The sequence below is a fragment of the Elephas maximus genome, chromosome 4 (genome assembly GCF_024166365.1).
Source record: "Elephas maximus indicus isolate mEleMax1 chromosome 4, mEleMax1 primary haplotype, whole genome shotgun sequence".
Taxonomy (NCBI): domain Eukaryota; kingdom Metazoa; phylum Chordata; class Mammalia; order Proboscidea; family Elephantidae; genus Elephas; species Elephas maximus.
This window is the reverse complement of record NC_064822.1, coordinates 184,753,933-184,775,763: the sequence shown is the minus strand read 5'-3', so window position 1 is coordinate 184,775,763 and position 21,831 is coordinate 184,753,933. Positions and strand designations below refer to the sequence as shown.

The 21,831-nt window shown below is 43.0% G+C and overlaps 1 protein-coding gene across 1 annotated transcript in view; it reads left to right on the top strand.

Annotated features, from left to right (window-relative positions):
• The first annotated feature begins 5,159 nt into the window (after nt 1-5,159).
• The window catches only part of LOC126076495 (uncharacterized), a 170,717-nt gene continuing 154,045 nt past the window's right edge, over nt 5,160-21,831 (top strand). Inside the window, exons 1-2 of the mRNA XM_049884988.1 lie at nt 5,160-5,238; nt 5,362-5,718. Coding sequence (XP_049740945.1) covers nt 5,160-5,238; nt 5,362-5,718 — 436 coding nt within the window. The remainder of the gene's footprint in view (nt 5,239-5,361; nt 5,719-21,831) is intronic.

Below are 21,831 nucleotides of genomic sequence, written 5' to 3'. Positions count from 1 at the left end.
AATAGTTGTATCTTAGATGGCCACTCACAGACTTTTAAAACTCCAGATGCTATTCACCCAAATAGGATGTAGAACATGATATTTATGAATTATGTTATGCCAGTTGACCTGGATGTCCCCCGAGACCCCACAGGGCTTTCATGACTGTGACCTTCTGAAAGCTGATCATCAGGTCGTTCTTCCAAGGTGCCTCTTGGTTTGAGCCACCAACCTTTCGGTTAGTAGCCCAGCACTTGATTGTTTGTACCATCCAGGAACTGTACGAGCTCCCGGCTGCCTGCAGTTCTGGAGAGTTGTCCTCAGCTGAAAGCTGTGGCCTTGGGGAACTTACCGCCTCCTCCACAGGCCACAGCCAATGACTAATACTGGGGTACAGAAAAACCCGCCACCCTATTGCCTCAAGGGATAACTTTGTGGTGTGGTTTTGCCCCAGAGCTCTCCTACCATGGATCAGGCCAAGATGAGGCTTGTCCCGAGACCACAGCCTTGCTCTGCTCTTTCTCTGTTCTGCTCAGCTACCTCCCTCACAGGATTCTCCTAAAGAGGCCTCCCTCACTAAGTTCCTTTTACTGGATCTCTCTTGACTAGTTGCTGTCAAGTTGTGTCAGACCCTATGTGTGTCAGAATAGAACTGTGCTCCACAGGGTTTGCCGAAGGCTGATTTTTCAGAAGTAGGTCGCCAGGCCTTTTTTTTGCAAGACGCCTCTGGGTGTACTGGACTCTCTAGCCATTTGGTTAGCAGCCAAGTATGTTAACCATTTGTATCACCCAGGGACTCCAGGTTCCTCTTACAGGCTCTGTTTCTAGGGAGTCTGACCTAAGACACCTACAAAATACAAAGCCAGGAAATAGCTGGACCCTAGTTCTCAAATACAGCCATTGCCCATTGTCAGTTATATCTGTATCTCAGCTTGTGCATATTTGTGTGTGTGTGTGTGTGTGTGCACATGTGAATTTGTATTGGCTTTGCTCTCGAGTGAATGCTCCCTCATAATCCTCCCTGTTAACTTCAGGTGGACAGCCAGACATACCAAGAGCTCTAGAACAAAGTGAATTCTTCTTCCCAGTAGTTTCAGCAAAGGTCCCAGGACACACTGTGATTGAACTGTCTCGGGTCACATGCCTTTCCCTAAATCAGTCACTACTAATGGCGGAGAGGGGTACAATGCTCTGATTGGTCAGGCCTGGGTCATGAATGGTGAAGTTGTTCTCATGGCAACCATAGGATAAAGATTGGGAGGGAGTGGTTTTCCTGTGGAAATTAGGGTGCCATTACCAGAAGAATGTGAATGTTTGCTGGAAGGACAAAAGTAATTGATTCCCTCCATCCCGTTGCTGTTGAGGCAATTCTGACTCACAGGAGCCCTGTAGGACAGAATAGAACTGGCCCGTGGGGTTTCCAAGGCTGTAATCTTTACAGAAGCAGACTGCCACATCTTTCTCCCATGTAGCAGCTGGTGGGTTCGAACCACTGACCTTTGGTTAGCAGCCAAGCGTTTAATCGCTGTACCACCAGAGCTCCTTCTAATGTCCTCCATGGACCCTGGCAAAGCAAAGGATGTCTGCATGAGGTAATTAGGACAGTGAGGCATAGAGAGACTGTCATCTGAGAAATGATAGCAAGAAAAAAAGACTTCATCCCTATTGCTTTGGGGGGATAAGTAGAGGGTGCAGGAAAGGGGGCATAATTGCCCTCTTCAAATATTTGGAATGTTGTCATAGTGAGTAGTAGATGAATATTAGCGTCAAACATTAGACGTCTTGTGTGTAGCTTTAGGGAGTCCCTGGGTGGTACAAACAGCTGACGTGTTTGGCTGCTAATTGAAATGTTGGCAGCTCAAATCTACCTAGAGGCATCTCAGAAGAAAGGCCTAATGATTTCGGTGTATGCTGATGGAAAAATTTCATTGATTAAAATTAGGGCTGCACAACCAATTAATGTAATTGCAATCAATAAGTTGTACACCTGTAAAAAGTTGAAATTTGCAAAAGTTGTATGATAGATATACTTACAACAACGCCAAAAAAAAAAAAAGACTCGCTGCTGAGGCTGCTCATGTACATAAAACCAAACACCTCATGGGATTTGATTCCTTGGTTTGGAGGTTTAGGGTCATGGTTCATGGGCCATCCCATTTAACTGGCCTAATAACATGTTTAGTGCTTCTGTTCTACCTCCTAGTTTGTTGCATAGTACCTGGGGTCTTAAAACCTTGCAGGTGGCCATCCAAGGCATATCAATTGGTCTCTTATTTACCTGGAACAACAGGAAGAAGGAGAGTCAGAAATAGGAGGAGGAAATGGAACATGTGGCTAATTGCCTCCAAGAACAACTGCCCCCTTTGCCATGAGACTAAAAGAATTGGTGCCTGGTTACCATTACTGAACATTTTGTTCAAAGATCTATAGAAGAATCTTGATCAAAAGAGGGAAAATACAGAACAGAATTTTAAATTCTCATGGACTCTAGACTTTCTGGAGCCAAGTAGGATGGAGGAACCCCTGAAACTATTGCCCTGAGATAATCTTTAAACCTGAAACCAAAAATATCCTCTGAGGTCATCTGAAAACTGAACAATAGTATAGCTTAACTAGTAAAGAAGGTCTGCCTTGAGTATCGTGCTCTGACAAGAACTACTCGATGAGATCAAATTGACAACAGCAATTTGAAACATTAGACAGAAATCTTAGAGGGCAGTGAATTTATGTTAATGGGGAGGAACAATTCAGAAAAGGAGGGTTGCACAACTCGAGGAATGTAATCAACGTCACTGATTGTACATGCAAAAACTTGAATTGGTGCTTTTTTTTGCTGTGTATATTCTCAACAACAACAAAATGAATTATTAAAAAATAAAAAAACTATGGAGTGCAGTTATACTCTGACATATGAGGTTGCAATGAGTTGAAGTTGACTTGGTGGCAATTGGTTTGGTTTGGGGTGTAACTTTAGACAATAATAGGATTTAGGGTCAGAAATTGGGGGAGACAGATCACCCATAAGACATATGCTGTTATTGTTCTGACCCATAGTGACCCTATTGGACAGAGTAGGACTGCCCCATAGGGTTTCCTAGGTTGTAATTTTTGTGGGAGCAGATCACCAGGTCTTTTCTCCCACGGAGCAGTTGATGGGTTCAAACCTCTGACCTTTCAGTCGATAGCCGAGCACTTAACCATAGTGTCATCAGGGCTCCTTGTAAGACATATATGTATACATAAAACCCCTCCAAACCCCTTGCCGTCGAGCCGATTCCAACTCATAGAAACTATTTATATACAGATGTGTACACAGATTTATATACACAATTTAAGTTGTCCAAAAAAGAGAACAGGCCTATTTGTGAGTGATGAGCTTGCCATGTCTGGAAGCTTGATGTGCCGTCCCTGCTGTGAACAGGCATATCACTCTTTCCATGACTAATAAGCCACGCTCGTGCTTCCTTCTCACATACTTGGCTTTTTCGTAAGGGCTGCCTCTATGTGGACACTACCTGGAACGCTCCACCCAGGGCTTGTCTTGGGGTAGCGGCCCCACCCCAATAATTCCAATTGACAGTACTTTCTCCCCTGAGGTGCACTTCTCCCTTGTGTTAGTTATGACATTTGGGATAAGGGGCCTGGCACTTCAATCAACTCAGTACAAGCCTTAACTTCCCCCAGTCTGGTATAAGTGCTTCCAGGCCAGTGACTGTCTTCATTCATCTTACCCCTCAGTGTCTTACTCATGGTGGGGACTGAAGAAATATTTGTTGAATACATAACTTCATCAGGGCTTTTGTGGAAGGACTCTTGCCTTGGGGGAAGGTGTATGTCTAAGGGGCCTTGAGGATCCCATTTAACTCCAAAGGTCTGTGACTAACACTTGGTACTGTACTTGAAGCTGATTTATAGGTGAATAATTGGGAATACCCAAGGCCACTTCCTTTTTTTGCAGCTGTCGGACGGCGAGGCGCCCTCTTCCGCCCTTCCTCTGTGAGTTGTACCAATGGGAAGTCATGGGAGACCTTTGGGGGGAGAACTGGGGAGCCTAGTAAGAATTTATTCTGGAAAATAAAGTGAGTTGTCTGGTTTCAGTCTTTGTGCCTTTGCACTGCTCCTCCCCATACCTGGAATGTGGGTGCTCCCTTCTTCCTCTAGCTGTTCCTCCTCCCTCCAACTCTACCTGGTGACAGTATTTCCAGGAAGCCTTCAGGGCAGCATTTCCCCTTCTTTTCCACCCCACCAACTAGGAGTTATTTCTCCTTTTCTGGGCTCCCTTCCATTGCTGGGGGCAGAGCAGGTAGTGCAGGGCCTGTCTCTATGATGACCCCTAACCACACTGGACCTTGATTTACCTGTTTTTCCCTTTTATACTGTATTCTTCTCCATTTGAAAACACCAGGTCTTGCTGATTTTAAGGCCACTGCGTCTAATGCACACGACTGCACACATACACAAATGTTCGCTACACCAATGGATGTCGGAAAGAGTAGGGCGTAAGTATATTTTAGAACTCTAGAAATTTTAGAAATGCAAGGGTCGTCGGGACTCATCTAGTCCAGTTCTCCCTTTTAAAGACACTTCTCTTGGAGCCCTGGTGTCCTGGTGGTTAAGAGCTACGGCTGCTAACCAAAGGTCGGCAGTTCGAATCCACCAGCTGCTTCTTGGGAACCCTATGGGACAGTTCTACTCTGTCCTATAGGGTCACTATGAGTTGAAATCAACTCGATGGCTACGGGTTTGGTTTTTTGTTTATCTTGGCGTCACCAGATAACAAGCTTTTGGGTTTCAGCCCTTTTTCTTCTGAAAGCCTAAAGCTCTTTCATTGTTGATCTCGACATTCTAGACAGGTAGGGAGGGGTAGGTAAGTGCCACTATTCCCCCTTTTATCGCTGGGGAAACTGACTCAGAGAAAACCGGCGACTGGTCTCGGTGGGGCGGGGGCTGTAACGGGAATTCAGGGCTCCAGGCCAGGGCGAAATTTATTGTTTCCTTTTGGGAACCGTGACTGTGAAATAATTGACTTAAGGAGCCCCGGGCGGGCCCTTCTGCCCCCGAGAAGGATCAGGATGGGGTCGGGAGGATTAAGGCAGTAAGAGCTCGCGGCTGGGCACGGACCCCTGGCAACTTGGCGAGCTCCAGCCGGGTCCGCCGCCCTGTCCCTGACAGGGTGGCCAATGGGCTGCGTTCCCTTTAAGGCCCAGCGTCCCGCCTCCCGCCGTCGCCGGCCTCCTCCCACCTCCTCGCCGCCGCTCGGCCAGTTCCAGACTTCCCTCGGCGATGAGGTCATCTCCTGACTGCCCACTGGCTGCGCCGAGCCGTCACTCACAGGAAGTCCCGCCGCCGTCCTCGCCTCTCTCCTTCCCCTCCCTCCCACAGGCCGTCGGCTCCTGGCTCCGACGAGGCTTCTGATTGGCCAGCACCCGCCGTCACTCCCCACGCGGCGGCCTGGGGCGGCGGGAGGCGGGTGTGGTGGGCGGGCCCGCAGCTTCCGTAGCCGAGAGGAGCCGGCGGCGGCCGTGTGTGAGGTGGCCGCGGCGGCAGCGACCGTGCCGTTGTCCGCACCCCCTCGCCTCCGCTCGCCACACGCCCTCCGCTGGCGCCCACCTCTCCCGCTCGCGTGCCCTGGCTGGACGTTGAGCGTCGGGAGGAGACGCAGGCGGCGAGAGCCGGAGCAGGCGGGCGGCGAGAGCCGGAGCAGGCTGCGCTGGGAGCCGGCGGGAGGCGAGCGAGGCGGTGAGTGAGAGTCCGGCCGGGACCCCTCCCCCACCGCGCCGGCCCCGCCCCGAGCATCCCTTCTCCCCGCGACCCCGCCGCGCGCCCCTCGGTGCCTCCGCCCCGCTGCCTCCCCGCCTCGCCCCGCCCCTCCTGCAGGGGTCGCCGAGCCGGGCCGGCGGGACCCGGGCGTGGCAGTGCACCTGTGCGCCGGCGGGCCGGGCCGCCGGCCGGGGAGACACCCAGGGTCCCGCCCTCGCTGCACCCCGGGTGTGTTTTCACTGCGGGAGCGGGGTGTCAGGGCGCTTTCGCGGCGATCTTGTGCAAGCGCTCAGGTTCGCTGTGCAATCTCCGGGATTACCAGGCAAGGGAGGCTCACCTGGACTTGTCGGTGCCTGTGTACCACCTGAATGCCGCGGGTTCGAAACTTGATGGCCAATGACTTTACTCTTTAAAGTCGTGACTGTTAGTACGCTTTGGCTGTATGTCTCCTTGGCCTGTACCACAAGAAGGACTTCCTGGGTGGCGCAAAAGGTTAGGCACTGGGCTACTAACCAAAAGGTCAGCGGTTCAAACCCACCCAGCAGCACCTCACAGGTAAGGCCTGGTGCTCACAGCCTGAAGACCCTCCGGAGCTCAGTTCTTGTCTGCATGCTCGGGTTGCCGTGAGTTGGAATCCACTCGTGGGCAACTAACAACAACTATATCTAAGTGCCCGTTGCTACTGTATAGTAACTAGGGCTGGAGCTTTCCAGTCAGCCTCCCAGATCTGCCATTGGCAAACTGTGCAGCCTTGGGCCTCTGTTTCCCCATCTGAAAAACGGGGATAGTAATAGTAGCCATCACGTAGGGGTTTTGTGAGTGTTAAATGAGGTAATTCACATAAAATGTTTGACACAGTGCCCAGTTCATAGTAAGGCCCCAAGAAATGTTTGCTGTAATGGTGTTGAGAACAACTGGTCTAGTTAGTGTGTATTTAAGCACTAACCCAGCTTGGCTTTGCCAGGATTTTGCTCAGTGTTCTGGTAATGTAGCATAAGTAAAGGACAGTTTGGAAAATGGTTTAACTTCTTACCAGCCTATACTTTGGATGAAACATGTATATACAGGAATGTAAAATATGTCACTTAAATATAATAATGAAGTTGCATCTACATTTTGTTTGTTTTTAATTCTATTTATTTTGTTGAGAATTTACACAGCAAAACATACCCCAGTTCAACCATTTCTACAGTTACAATTCAGTGACATTGATTACATTCTTTGAGATTTGCAATCATTCGCATTCTCCTTTTCTGAGTTGTATCTCCCACAGTAACATAAACTCACTGCTCCCTAAAGTTCCTATCTAGTCTTTATAGTTGCTGTTGTCTCTTTGATCCCATATAGTTAGTTCTTAACAGCATAGCGCTGGAGGCAGACATTTTTACTAGTTAAGCTAAACTGTTGTTTGGTTTTAAGATCTCCAGGAATATTTTTGATTTAAGGTTTAGAGATTTTCTCAGGGCAATAGTTTCAGGTGTTCATCCACCCTCCCTGGTTCCAGAAAGTCTGAAGTCCATGAGAATTTGAATTCTGTTCTGCATTTTCCCCTTTTGGTCAGGATTCTTCTATAGAACCTTTGATCAAAATGTTCAGTGAGGGTAGCCAGGCACCAGGTCTTCTGGTCTCTTGGCAGAGGAGGCAGTTGTTCTTGGAGGCAATTAGCCACATGTTCCATTTCCTCCTCCTATTCCTGACTCTCCTTCTTTCTCTATTGCTCCAGGTAAATAGAGACCGATAGTTGTGCTTTGGATGGCCGCTTGGAAGCTTATAAGATCCCAGGTACTATGCAACAAACTAGGAGGTAGAACAGAAGCACTAAACACACCATTAGGGCAATTAACTAGGGTGTCCTGTGAAACCATGACCCTAAATCTCCAAACCAATAAACCAAATCCCATGAGATTTTTGATTGTACGTAAGCAGGCTCCGCAGCTACTCTTTTTTGTTGTTATTGTTGTAATTCAGCTTTTTGTAGGTGTACAGCTTATTGATAGCAATTACAATAATCGGTTGTGCAACTCTACCCTTAATCGCTGTGATGTTTCCATCACTGTTACCCCACCTTTCCCTCTCCCCCCCGCCCCTAGTAACCATATACTTTATTACATAGTTTTAAACCCATAAGATGTCTGGAATGTCCCAAGTTGACAGTTTTTAAGATCTTTTCAAGAACTGAAAGATGATTGCTCTAAATGAAGTCAAAGCTTGTAATGTAAACTTTATTCTTAATAAGAAGTTAAACTAAACGTTTTACTTAAGAAGACCCCAGAAAACTCCAAGATTCACTTAGGCAGTTTTATTGTTGAAAAGCAGCCACCTCCCAGAGATGAGGTGGTACAGCCAGCTGGCCCACAGCCCCATGACTGCAGGGTGGAGAACCTTTGGCTGGAAGCAATTAAACTAACTTTTGCTTAATGCCGTTTGCATTTTCTGTAGTGAATCAAAGGGCTTTATGATACTGAGTTTCTTAATGAAATGATTTAGAAAGAAGCAAACCATTACTGCTTTCTTCAAGAACACATGCGAAGACAAACTATCTGTAGTCTGGCACTAACGTCTGCTTCAGTTCTTTGCCAGTAACTGTTACGAAGAGCCCATTTAAAAAGGCTCCCAAAGGTCGCATCCATTAGGATAAATTTTTATTTACAGTAAAAGCATGAGACATAGAAGGGTAATATGTATCCTGTAATCAAAAAGTATTTATTGCAGACTTTTTAGATCCTTAGTACCTACTCTGTCAGTTACTATGAAACTATGTTATACTATACAAATACTAACTATACTACATAGAAGTATAAAACAGGATCTCAACCCATAAAGGGCAAAACCATAAAGTTCAAGCCACCCAGTAGTAATTATGGGTACTAGTTAAGTAATGACTTTGTTCATTTATTCATTCAGTAAACTTTTATTCCATGCTTGTAATATGCCAGGTGTTTTTCTAAGAACTGGAGTTGTCAGTGTGAGGTGTGGTCCGTGCTCTTCAGGAGCCCACAGTCTAGTGGTAGAGGCAGATAAATGACAGAGAATGGTAACACACTGAAATAAACTCTCCAGTACAAGCCCAGAGCCGTATGGGATTGTTGAGGGAGCTTTTCCTTCGGACATATGGGAAGGCTTCAGAGAGAAGATGGAGTTTGAGCTGAATCCTAACACATGAGATGAAGATCATTACACCAGAAGTAATTGTGCTTAGAAAGGTTTTCTGACAAATATTCTGACATAACAGTTACAATCCCTAGGGAAGGGAAGAGGAAACCACCAGTAATATGCCTTGATCCCTGCTGTGCAACAGGCATGAAGCCTAACTTTTAATGTATCACTTAATCTTCACAACAACCCTATGAGGTAGGTTTTGCCTTCTTTTTAGGAGAGGGAAACTGAGACTGAGGGTAATAAGTCATCAGGGTTAGGTGACAGAGGTAGGACTTGAATCCCTGATTTTAAAGTGTATAGTATGTCATTTTCCTTTTAATATTGCATTATAGAAATAAATATCAAAGAGGTTAGAAAGGGCCACCCATGTTGAATATTATTTTACTATATTTGTGATAGTATTTTGGTAGAATTTTGCAAGACCAAAGTCCTTTTTGTTGGGAATACCTTTTTTTCAACAACATAAACAACACTTATACACACGGACCTTGCTAGGTGGAATATACAGGAGTCAAATCAACTACATCTGTGGAAAGAGATGATGGAGAAGCTCAGTATCATCAGTCAGAACAAGGCCAGGGGTCCATTGCTGAACAGACCATCAGTTGCTCATATACAAGTTCAAGTTGAAGCTGAAGAAAATTAGAACAAGTCTGTGAGAGCCAAAGTACGACCCCCAGTATATCCCACCTGAATTTGGGGACCATCTCAAGAATAGATTGGATGCATTGAACGCTAATGACCGAAGACCAGACCAGTTGTGGGATGACATCAAGGATGTCATACATGAAAAGCAAAAGGTCATTAAAAAGACAGGAAAGGCCAAAATGATGTCAGAAGAGACACTGAAACTTGCTTTTGAAAGTAGAGTAGCTAAAGCGAATGGAAGAAATGATGAAGTAAGAGAGCTGAACAGAAGATTTCAAAGGGCGGCTTGAGAGGACAAAAAAACCAAACCAAACTTGTTGCTGGCAAGTTGATTCTGACTGATAGCAACTTTATAGGACAGAGTAGAACTGCCCCATAGGGTTTCCAAGAAGCGCCTGGTAGGTTTGAATCACTGACCTTTTGGTTAGCAGTTGATCTCTTAACCACTGTGTCACCGATAAGACAGAGTGAAGTATTATAATGAAATGTGCAAAGACTTGGAGTTAAAAAACCAAAAGGGAAGAACATGCTTGGCATTTCTCAAGCCGAAAGAACTGAAGAAAAAATTCAAGCCTTGAGTTGCAGTGTTGAAGTATTCTATGGGCAGAATATTGAACGATGCAGGAGGCATCAAAAGAAAGTAGAAGGAATATACAGTCACTGTACCAAAAATAATTGGTCCATTCTCAGCCATTTCAGGAGGTAGCATATGATCAAGAACCGATGGTATTGAAGGAAGAAGGCCAAGTGGCACTGAAGGCATTGATGAAAAACAAGCCTCCAGGAATTGATGGAATACCAACTGAGATGTCTCAACCAACATGCAGCACTGGACGTGCTCACTTGCTTATGCCAGGAAATTTGGAAAACAGCTACCTGGCCAACCAATTGGAAGAGATCCATATTTGTGCCCTTTCCAGAGAAAGGTGATCTAACATATGCGGAAATTATCAAACAGGATCATTAATTTCACACACAAGTCAAATTTTGCTGAAGAGCATTCAAAACCGTTGCAGCAGTACACCAACAGGGAACTGCAAGAAATTCAAGCCGGATTCAGGAGGGGACGTGGAACCAGGGATATCATTGCCGATATCAGATTGATCTTAGCTGAAAGCAGAGAATACCAGAAAGATGTTTAATTGTGTTTTATTGACTGTGCAAAGGCATTTGACTCTGTGGATCATAACAAATTATGGATAACATTATGAGGAATGGAAATTCTGAAACAATTGTGCTCTTGAGGAACCTGTACGTAGAACAGGAGGCAGTTTTTCGAACAGAACAAGGGGATACTGTGTGGTTTAAAATCAGGAAAAGTGTATGTCAGGGTTGTATCCTTTAACCATGCCTGTTCAATCTGTATGCTGAGCAAATAATCCAGGGAGCTAGACTATGTATGAAAAAGAACAGGGCATCAGGATTGGAGGAAGACTTATTAACAACCTGCGTTATGCAGATGACACAACCTTGCTTGTTGAAAGTGAAGAGGAGTTGAAGCATTTATTGATGAAGATCAGAGACCACAGCCTTCAGTATGGATTACACCTCACTATAAAGAAAACAAAAATCCTTACAACTGGACCAGTAAGCAACCTCATGGTAAATGGAGAAAAGATTGAAGTTGTCAAGGATTTCTCCATTTACTTGGATCCACAGTCAGTGCCCATGGAAGCAATAGTCAGGGAATGAAACGACATTTTGCATTAGACAGATCTGCTGCAAAAGACTTTTTAAAGTGTTGAAAAGCAAAGATGTCACTTTGAGGACTAAGGCGTGCCGGACCCAAGCCATGATTTTTTCAGTCACTGGCCAATGAATAAGGAAGACCAAAGAAGAGTTGATACATTGAATTATGGTGTTGGTGAAGAATATTGAATGTATCATGCACTGTCAGAAGAATGAACAAATCTGTCTTGGAAGAAGTACAGCCAGAATGCTCCTTAGGGAGGATGGCAAGACTTTGTCTCACTTACTTTGAACATGTTGTCAGGAGGGACCAGTCCCTGAAGAAGGACGTCATGCTTGGTAAAGTAGTGGGCTGCATAAAAGAGGAAGACACTCAATGAGATAGATTGACACAATGGTAGCAAAAATAGGCTCAAACACAAAAGTAAGTGTGAGAATGGTGTGGGACCGGACATTGTTTCGTTCTGTCGTACGCAGGGTTGCTGTGAGTCGGAGCTGACCCGATGACACTTAACAACAGCAACAAACATCTGTTACAAGTTACTTGCTTCGAAATAAATGCTTCATATTTGATTTAGAATTATGAAGGCTTTTATATAATAAAGGTTATCTTTTCAAATGACTTTTTATAAATGTGGTATTTGCTCAAATGTTTGGCTTGTGGGAGCATTCAGTAAAAATGGAGAACACTGATACATGCACTTTCCATATGGAGCACTTTACAGAGTTTGTTGGACAGGTACCAGCTTCTGTTGAGACTGCAGCTTAAATATTTATTTAAGTGTATAAAGAAAGGATATACAGACATATGGCCAATTAAACGACGAGAGGCATAAAATGATTTTTAATAATTTTTACCGTTGAGAAAGTAGAATGTTGAAGTCATATTAACAAGAGTCATGTATTACATTTGGTGAGAACATTTACTAGACTATAAACTCCACAGGGGCAAGGATATTTCTTTCTTTTTTCCCAGCTACGAGCACAGTTGTTGGGACAGTAGGTGCTTAGTAAATATTTGTTGACGATAATAAACGTATATGTATATTTGCGTGTGTGTTTAAATGTGTGTGTAAATCCTAGGGTTGGTAGTTGGGATTGACTGACGTAAGGAACATTTTCATCTCATGCTGAGAAAAAGCTTTGGCCAGGCGGTTATATTGCGCTAGGTCTTTGAAAAAGAGAAGGGGAGATATTGATGGATTGTGGGTGAAGTGATCTAGGAGTAGGGAGTGGTTTATAAATGGATACATTTTGGAGAAAAAGAACACTGAACAAAGGGAATGACCTGCTGATACAGTACAACATATATGATCAGTGTTTATGTCTGAAGCCTCACTGGTGTTTTCAGATTCAAGAAAACAGTCTCTATTCTTAAGGAGCTTACAGTTTTAGAAGGTAGATATACTAGTTACCTATTGCTGTATAAAAAATTGCCATGAAACTTAGTGTTTTAAACAACATTAAACATTTATTTTTCATTTTCTGTGAGTCAGGAATTCAGGAGCAGCTTGGCTGGGTGGTTCCAACTCAGCATCTCATGAGATTGCAATCATACAGCTGGGGCTGCCATTATCCGAAGCCTCGACTGAGATTGGTGGATCCTCTTTCAAGGTAGCAAACTTGGCACGTTGGTGTAGCCTTGTTGGTGCGAGGCCTCAGTTCCTCTCCATGTGGGCCTTTCCAATATCATGGCAGCTGGCTTTCCTGAGAGCAAGCAATCCAAGAGACCAAGCTGCATTGTCTTTTGTGACCTAGCCTCAGAAGTCATATACCATCCTTCTGCAGTGTTCTGTTGGTCACACTGTTCCGTTGTGGGAATTATACAAGGATGCGAGTATCAGGAGGTGAGGACCATTGGGGCCATCTTGGAAGCTGGCTATCCCAGTGGATAATTAGAAAATAAGTGTTAGAAGAAGGTACAGAGTGCTAGAGGTCATTCAGAGGAGGGCAAGATTACCTTTAGGAGAATGAGGGAGTTGGGAAAGACTTAATTCTTTTAACAGATACCCACAAACATATACTGAGTGCTTACTGTGTGTCTTCCATGTGGTAGGCTAATATGTGAAAGTGGACACTGAATTAAGGCCCTGTGTAATGTTTTAAGTAGCCTAGGTCAAAATGGACACTAAGAACAAAGATTCGATCTGTATGTGTAAGGTGAGGGTGGGTCATTTTCTGATACTGAAGAGAACAGTAACTTACGAGAGTGATAGATAAGCAACTGTAGAGATGTAAGTAGTTAAGAATATAAATACCAGAGCTAGAGCACCTGGGTTCAAATCCTGGCTGCATTGCTTGCTGGCTGTGTGTGTGTGGCTGTGATACTCTTACTACTTTGATCTTCTTTGTGACTCAGTTTGCCTAGATGGAAAATGGGGATAATAATGGTGCCTGCTTTATATTGCTGTTGTGAGAAATAAGTTAAAAATATGTAAAGCTCTTAGAACGGCTTTACATACATTCTTCTTTGGAGATTGGAGCCAGAGAGATGTATGAAGAGGTGGTTGTAGAGGCATGGGAATATTCAGAAAGAGGCATTTACGTGCCAGCCGTTGCTGCTTCAGCACCAGTTTTTCCCGTTCAAGCAATTATGTGTAGATAATTTTTATTTACCAGAATAGAGTGAACCAATGGTTTCATTTAGCTGATTTCCACCTGACCTTTTGAACAATTAAAACAAGACCCCAGGAGGTACACAGTTGTCTATGAAGGGTATCTCGTTAACACTCTTGTTGTCCCTCTTGTTAAATTATTAGGTCCCCTACCTGCAGAGTGAATTTAGCCGGAACTAAAACAAACAAACAAACAAACCCATTGTTGTCCAGTTGATTCTGACTCAGTGACCCTATAGGACAGAGTTAGAAGTGTCCCATAGAGTTTCCAAGGAGCACCTGGTGGATTGGAACTGTCGACCTTTTGGTTGGCAGCCATAGCACCTAACTGCCAGGGTTTCCAGATTTAGCCAGAAGCAGTACTTAAAGGTGCACATGCCTCAGAAGAGCTGAACAGGGAACTAGGACACTAGGACATGTACAAGTACCTAGCATGAACTTGAGGGACAGGGTTAATTTGGAGGGAATTTAAAAGGAAATCTTAGGCACAGAAAGATAAATTATGAGAGGCTTTTAAATCTGGAGGATAGAAGTTTAGGAATTCAAATGATAGATTATGTGTAAAACCCCTTGCGTTTGGACAAACTGTTTAGAGGCATCGATCTTCCATCTTCCTGGTGAAGCGGGCTACCTTGGGATAAAAGAAAACAGCAGTTAGATTAAGCTTTCTACAACTGTGAAGTCGCACATCTCTGATCTTTTGGATCAGAAAAACATGAATTCCATTTACTTAAACACTGTCTGGGTTCTTAAAAGTACTAACTATATTCTGTTAAGAGGAAATATTTTCCATATCACTGAACTCTGTATCACTGTAGGTGTTAAAGCAGAAATTGGGTAATTTGCCAGGGTGCCTTGGGTAGAATTGTTGAAGTTGCTTTCAGCTCTGTGGTTCAGCTCCCTCACTGCAGTTGAACAGAGGTTCTGAGAAATGAAATGATTTAGGTTCCACAGCAAACTAGTGGCTGAGCCCAGGCTAGTTCCTCACCCCGTGTGTAAGGCTGGCTCATCTAACAGCAGTAGAATGTCTGTGGAATCCTTGAAAGGACAAGCATTGTGAAAAATTCGTTTTCTTCAGATAACACATTTTTAGTTTTGTGGTGTGTCTGGTTCATTAGCTTCCCTGCTGACACTTATTAATATGCATTTCGAAGCCATTCCCTGTGTAAGTGATGGCCAGTAATGAGGAATGTAGATGTTTCCTTTTAAAATTTGGAGTATGTCTTCTAATTGTTACTGAATTCAAGATAGGTGGGAAACCCTGGTGGTGTAGTGGTAAAGAGTTTGGCTACTAACCAAAAGGTCGCCAGCTTGAATCCACCAGGTGCTCCTTGGAAACCCTATGGGACAGTTCTCCTCTGTCCTGTGGGGTCACTATGAGTCGCAATCGACTTGACAGCAATGGGTTTTGGTTTGGTTTGACCTCAAAAATTGTGAGTAAGAGTTATGGGTGACTTTTTTTTTCTTTTAAGTTAATTTTACTGTGTTTTAGGTGAAAGTTTACAGCACAAATTAGTTTCTCATTCAAAAATTTATACACAAATTGTTTTCTGACACTGGTTGTGATTCCTGCAATGGGTCAGCACACTTACACTTTCCCTTCCCATCCTGGGTTCTCTTTGTCCATTCATCCAGTTTTCCTGTCCCTTCCTTCCTTCTTGTCTTTGCCTTTGGGCGAGTGTTGCCCATTTGGTCTCACATACTTGATTGAAGAAGCCCGTTCCTCCGTTGTTACTGTTTGTTTTATAGGCCTGTCTAGGCTTTTATTTTAAGGTGGTAAGTTATCTTTATACTTTTAAAAAAATTATTGTATTTTAGATGAAGGTTTACAGAACAAACTAGCTTCTCATTAAACAGTTAGCACACATACTGTTTCATGACATTGGTTACCAACCCCATGACACGTCAACACTCTCCCTTCTCGACCTTGGGTTCCTTATTACGAGCTTTCCTATCCCCTCCCACTTCCTTCTAGTCCTTGCCCCTGGGCTGGTGTGTCCCTTTAGTCTCGTTTTGTTTTATAGGCCTGTCTGATTTTTGGCTGAAGGGTGAACCTTCATTACTGAGCTAAAAAGGTGTCCGGGGGCCATACTCTCAGTGTTTCTCCAGCCTCTGTCAGGCCACAGTGCGTCTGATCTTTTTTTGTAAGTTCTGTGTTTTTCTCCAGCTCTGTCCTGGGCCCTGTATTCTGATCCCTGTGAGAGCAGTCAGTGGTGGTAGCCGGGCACCACGTAGTTGCGTTGAGCTCAGTCTGGTGTAGTTGTGGTCCATTAGTCCTTTGGACTAATCTTTCCGTTTTATCTTTGTTTTTCTTCATTCTCCATTGGTAATTATGGGTGACATTGGTTTTTTGAAAAATCTTTGTTCTGGTATCAAAATTTAAAGTACATTGGATCTAATTTGAAAAAAAAATCTTAATTCCTACTATGAGAGAGTAAAATAAGCTGTGATGTAATATGTCAAGTTTAAGGGGGTGAGTGGTTCTGGGTACTGTCAGAACCAACTGTGTAACCATAGACTCATTGCTTAACCTTCTTGCGACTCATTTTCCTCATCTGTAAAATGGAGTTAATAATTCTTAAACTGTGAGCTGTTTTAAGGATTATGGAGGAATGGAAAAGAAAGTAACAGTGGCATTTTGCTTTATGGTCATCATTGTGCTACCTCATTAATCCTCATGCCAACTCTGTGAAATAAGTGACAACACCCTTTGTAGATGAGGAAGAAAAGGCTTGAAGAGATGATTAATTCAGTAAGATCACTGTCAGGATTTGAACTCAGGCATGTCTTTGAGCTAAAAGATGCTGGCTACCTAGGCTAATGTGTGTGAAGTGCCTACCTAAGTTTGCCTCTTCTAGTAAATGTTCCCGTTCACTTTCTTTTGCATAGTTAGTGAAAATGTGAGTTCTGGTGGGAATTCTTTGTGGTAATAATCAAGGTGTTGTAGCTCTCAAAATGGTCTTGCAGTGTTCCTTATATGTATCTTGTTGTCATTCCCAAAAGGAAAAACTGTAATAGTGACTTCACTTCTTAAATTGCTTGATAAATACTTACTAAATAAGGGCATACTATAATGTCCACATTTTTGGAATTTTTTTGTCAGCGTTTTAGTATCTTTTTAACTGTAAATGGTGTAAATGATGCCAGGGTCTCCTAATCGTGGTTAATTTGTGCATATTTTCATTACCACAAAATTTACAGGAACTTGGAAAGCTGTTCTCTTCTCATACTTTAGGACACTAAGTTACATTTTGGTATTAGAGTGATGCTGACATGGTTGAACCTTAAAAACATTATGCTTAGTGAAATAAGTCAGACATAAAAAGACAAATATTGTGTGATCCTGCCGATATGAAATACCTAGAACAGGCAAATGTGTAGAGGCCAGAGTTTCTCAGTGGTTACCGTAGGGCGGGGGGGGGGGGGGGGGGCGGGAATGGGAGCTAGTATTGTGTAAAGGGCACTGAGTCTCTGACTCATTGAGTGGTGCTAACATGGCATATTTGGTATAAACCAAAACCAAACCCAGTGCCGTCGAGTCGATTCTGACTCATAGTGACCCTATAGGACAGAGTAGAACTGCCCCGTAGAGTTTCCAAGGAGCGCCTGGCGGATTCGAACTGCTGACCCTTTGGTTAGCAGCCGTAGCACTTAACTGCTACGCCACCAGGGTTTCCATACTTGGTATATGATGGATATATTTAGAGCATTCTTTTTAAGTTTGCTATATATATATGTGTTCACTTGCCTTTTTGTTAAGAAGTAGAGTTGGGGAAGCAAGAATTTGTAAACTAAAAGCCATTTTCTTTCTTACTCTTGGGACCTGCGATGATCACTTTTTATAAAATCACTTGAACTAAAGCTTCCATTCAGGAGCCATTTGCTCTTAATTCCAGGTCATGGGGTTGAAGGCAAAGATGTTGTAGTATTTTATTCTGTCTTATAGATTAAGTAAACCATTTCACTTCACCTTGTTGATATTTCTTTTCTGTTCAGATTTTTTGGTCCTGGATTTGGAATGGTGAGCCAAGAGTCTGACATGATGAGATCATAGACTAGTGATTTGAAATGAGAGAAATGTAAGGATTTCTTTCCTTTATGCTGTAGAAGTCCACAGGATGTGTTGCTTCATTTGTGTGGTCTCTGATCTGAGTCTTTGTAGACATTAAGTCAAACAATTATTAATTCTTTTCCTAAATCAGTCACTCTGTAGCATGATTGATGTTTTTTTTTTTTTTCTTTTTAACTTCTACCTGAAACCTGATTCTGAAAGTGGACATAGCAGAATCAGTATGTATGAAAACTGGACATGACCTGAACAATTCGGACAAGCAATTCGTGACATTTTGTTTTCAACATGTTTAATAACCTGTTGGGTGCCTAAATAAAACTGAGTTAATTATAGTGTAACCTTTTGTTCTTTTTGGAGGGTGTTAAGGGATTTTTGAATACCATCCAAAATTCATCTTCATCAAGTGAGCTGAGAAAGCTTAGAAAGCTCTTTCTAGAGCAGGAGTTTGCAAAAGTGTACCTGTGTGACCCTCCCTATCTCTTCTGAGGCTTTTACATTTTTACAGTATCCTCAGATGTCTTCTTAGTTTAAATTAAAAAAGCATAATAGGTTTCCTTACTGTTTGGAATTTGCAGTATTGGGTTTTGGTGTTGAATGCCTGTCTCTTTTTTTATCGTGGTAAAAATATATATAACAACATTTGCCATTTCAGCCTTTTTTACATGTACAATTGTGACATTACTTACATCTACTGTGTTGTGCAGCCATTACCACTATCTGTTTCATCATCCTTAACAGAGACTTAAAGGAGCCCTGATGGCGCAGTGGTTAAGTGCTCAGCTCTAACTGAGAGGTTGGTGGTTTGAACCCACCAGCCACTCTGCAGGAAAAAGATCTGGAAGTCTGCTCCTGTAAAGATTTACAGACTTGAAAACCCTGTGCAGCAGTTCTCCTTTGTCCTATAGGGCCTCTATGAGTCAGAAACTCAGTGCCCCGTATGTAATACTAGCCCCTGTTTTCCCCCCACAACCCACCCGTGGTAACCACTGAGAAACTTCGGTCTCTACGCATTTGCCTTTTCTAGATATTTCATATAGGTAGGATCATACACTATTTGTCTTTTTATGTCTGCTGTATTTCACTCAGCATAATGTTTTTAAGATTTATCCACGTTGAAGCATGTATCAGAATTTCATTTCTTTTTATGGCTGAATAATATCTCATTGTATGGATATAGCACATTTTTAAAATTTTAATTTTTTTAAATTGTATTTTAGAGGATGGTTTACAGAACAAGCTAATTTCTCATTAAACAGTCAGTGCATGTATTATTTTGTGACATTGGTTGCCAACCTGATGACATGTCAGCACTCTCCTTTTTCGACCTTGGGTTCCCCATTACCAGCTTTCCTGTGCCCTCCTGCCTTCTCGTCCTTGCCCCTGGGCTGGTGTGCCCCTTAAGTCTCATTTTGTTTTATGGGCCTGTCTGATCTTTGGCTGAAGGGTGAACTTCAGGAGTGACTTCATTACTGAGCTGTAAGGGTGTCCAGGGGCCATACTCTCAGGGTTTCTCCAGTCTCTATCGGACCAGTAAGTCTGGTCTTTTTTTTTTTGTGAGTTAGAATTTTGTTCTGCGTTTTTCTCCAGTTCTGTCTGGGACCTTCTATTGTGATTCCTGTCAGAGCAGTCGGTGGTAGTAGCTGGGCACCATGTAGTTGTGCTGGACTCAGTCTAGTGGAGGCTTTGTGTACTACATTTTCTGTCCATTAATTTGTCGATGGACATTCGGATTGTTTCCACCTTTTGACTGTTGTGAATAATGCTACGGTGAACACTGATGTACAAGTATCTGTTTGCATCCCAGCTTTCAGTTCTTTTGGGTGTGTACCTAGGAGTAGAATTGCTGGGCCATATGGTAGTTGTTAACTTTTTGAGGAACTGCCACACTGTTCTCCACAGCGGCTGTACCATTTTACAGTTCCACCAACAATGTTTGAGAATTCCATTATCGCCACACCCTTGCCAACTCTTGTTATTTTCCATTTTCCTGATAATAGCCATCCTAGTTGGAAGGGCTATCCTGTTGTGGTTTTGATTTGTGTTTTCCTAATGACTGATGATGTTGAGCATCTTTTCGCGTGTATATCTTCTTTGGTGAAATGTTTATTCAAGTCCTTTGCCTGTTTTTTTATTTCTTTTTTTGTTGTTCAGTTGTAGGATTTCTTCATATGTTCTAGATATTAAAAACCATTATCAGATGTATGGTTTCCATACATTTCTCCAGTTCTGTAGGTTGTCTCTTCACTTTGCTGATGAAGTCTTTTGACGCACAAAAGCTTTTAATTTGGATGAAGTCCAGTCTATTTTGTATTTTGTTGCTTGTGCTTTTGGTGTCATATCTAAGAATACAGTGTAAAGAAAAATCTTCACAACTGGATCGATAAGCAACATCATGATAAATGGAGGAAATATTGAGGTTGTCAGGAATTTAATTTTACTTGGATTCACAGTCAGCACCCGTGGAAGCAGCAGTCAAGAAATCAGATGGCGTATTGCATCAGGCGAATCTGCTGCAAAAGACCCTTTTAAAGCAAAGATGTCGCTCTGAGGACTAAGGTGCTCCTGACCCAAGCCGTGGTGTTTTCAGTCGTGTCGTATGCATGCAAAAACTGGACAATGAATGAGGAAGAGGAAAGAATTGACACCTTTGAATTGTGCCGTTGGTGAAGAATGTTGAATACACCATGAACTTCCAGAAGAATGAACAATTCTGCCTTGGAAGAACTAATTTACTTTTTGAACCTCCTAATGCTGTCTGGTCAGAGCTGTCATTATTACCCAATAATAACGACACCTCGAGTCACGGGATTCTGCCTGCGTGGCTGCAGGCCCGGGCTGTTGTGCTCATTGCTGCCGCTGTTTCTGTAGTCACTGATTTTGTCGTAGTTTCTGGTGTTTTAGCTATGATAATATTGTGGTAATTAGTATTTGTGAACTTGTATCAGTAACTTTTTGAGATGGAAGTAATAATTAAAGGAAATGAAGGAATGATGTATGGTAATTCTGATTTTTGAGTAACATTTGTACAAAAAACATTACTGAGAATTGTGTATGGTCTGGTATGGGAGGAGGCTCATGGGGGGGTGATACCATGACTTGCTGCATTGGACGACACCAACCCTAGTGACACCACTGAGCCAGGTCTATTTCATGATCTGTGACTCCTCCCCTTGCCTTCTCTGCTCCAACCCTACTGGCTTCCTTGCTGTTTGTTCCTGGGACATGTCAGGTCTTTGGGCCTGCTGTTCCCTCTACCTGAAATGCTCTCTCCTAAGATCTTCACATTGTTTTCTTCATCACTTTTTTCAGATCTTTGCTCAGATGTCTCCTTATCAGAGAGACATTTCTTGATGACCATGTATAAGACAGCAACCTTACCCTGGAATCCCTGGCATTCCCTGTTTCCCAAAGTTGAGTAAGAAAATACTGTGTGGGTCAACACTCTATGGACTAAAATATTTTTATGCCAGATTTGGTTGAGGTCAGCCAGTTTCCAACAACTGCCGTGATAGGTCCTCAGACTTCTAGTGAATGACTGAACGGGCGAATAATGTGCCTTTTTGTAGCTCTGTGAAAGAAAATATCCTGTCCTTCTTCCTCTTACAAGTTTTTTTTTTTTTTTTTAAATCTCCAGTCAATTTATTGGGTTAATTTTGTTTGGCTTCTTTTGGCAGTAGTCCCTTGAATACAGATGAGATCGTTCATTCATTCAAACAGTTATTGAGCATCTACCATGTGCAAAAACCCTGCCTAAATAAAGTTCTCGCTAACTGTAAGGTGTTACACGAATGTAAATTGATTATATATATGGAATTTACATTTCACTTATAAAAACAATTGCTGGGTAAGCTCTTTTCTTAGACTCCATTTCAGCTGTCATTCCTTTGTCATGTGCATTTATACTCAGGG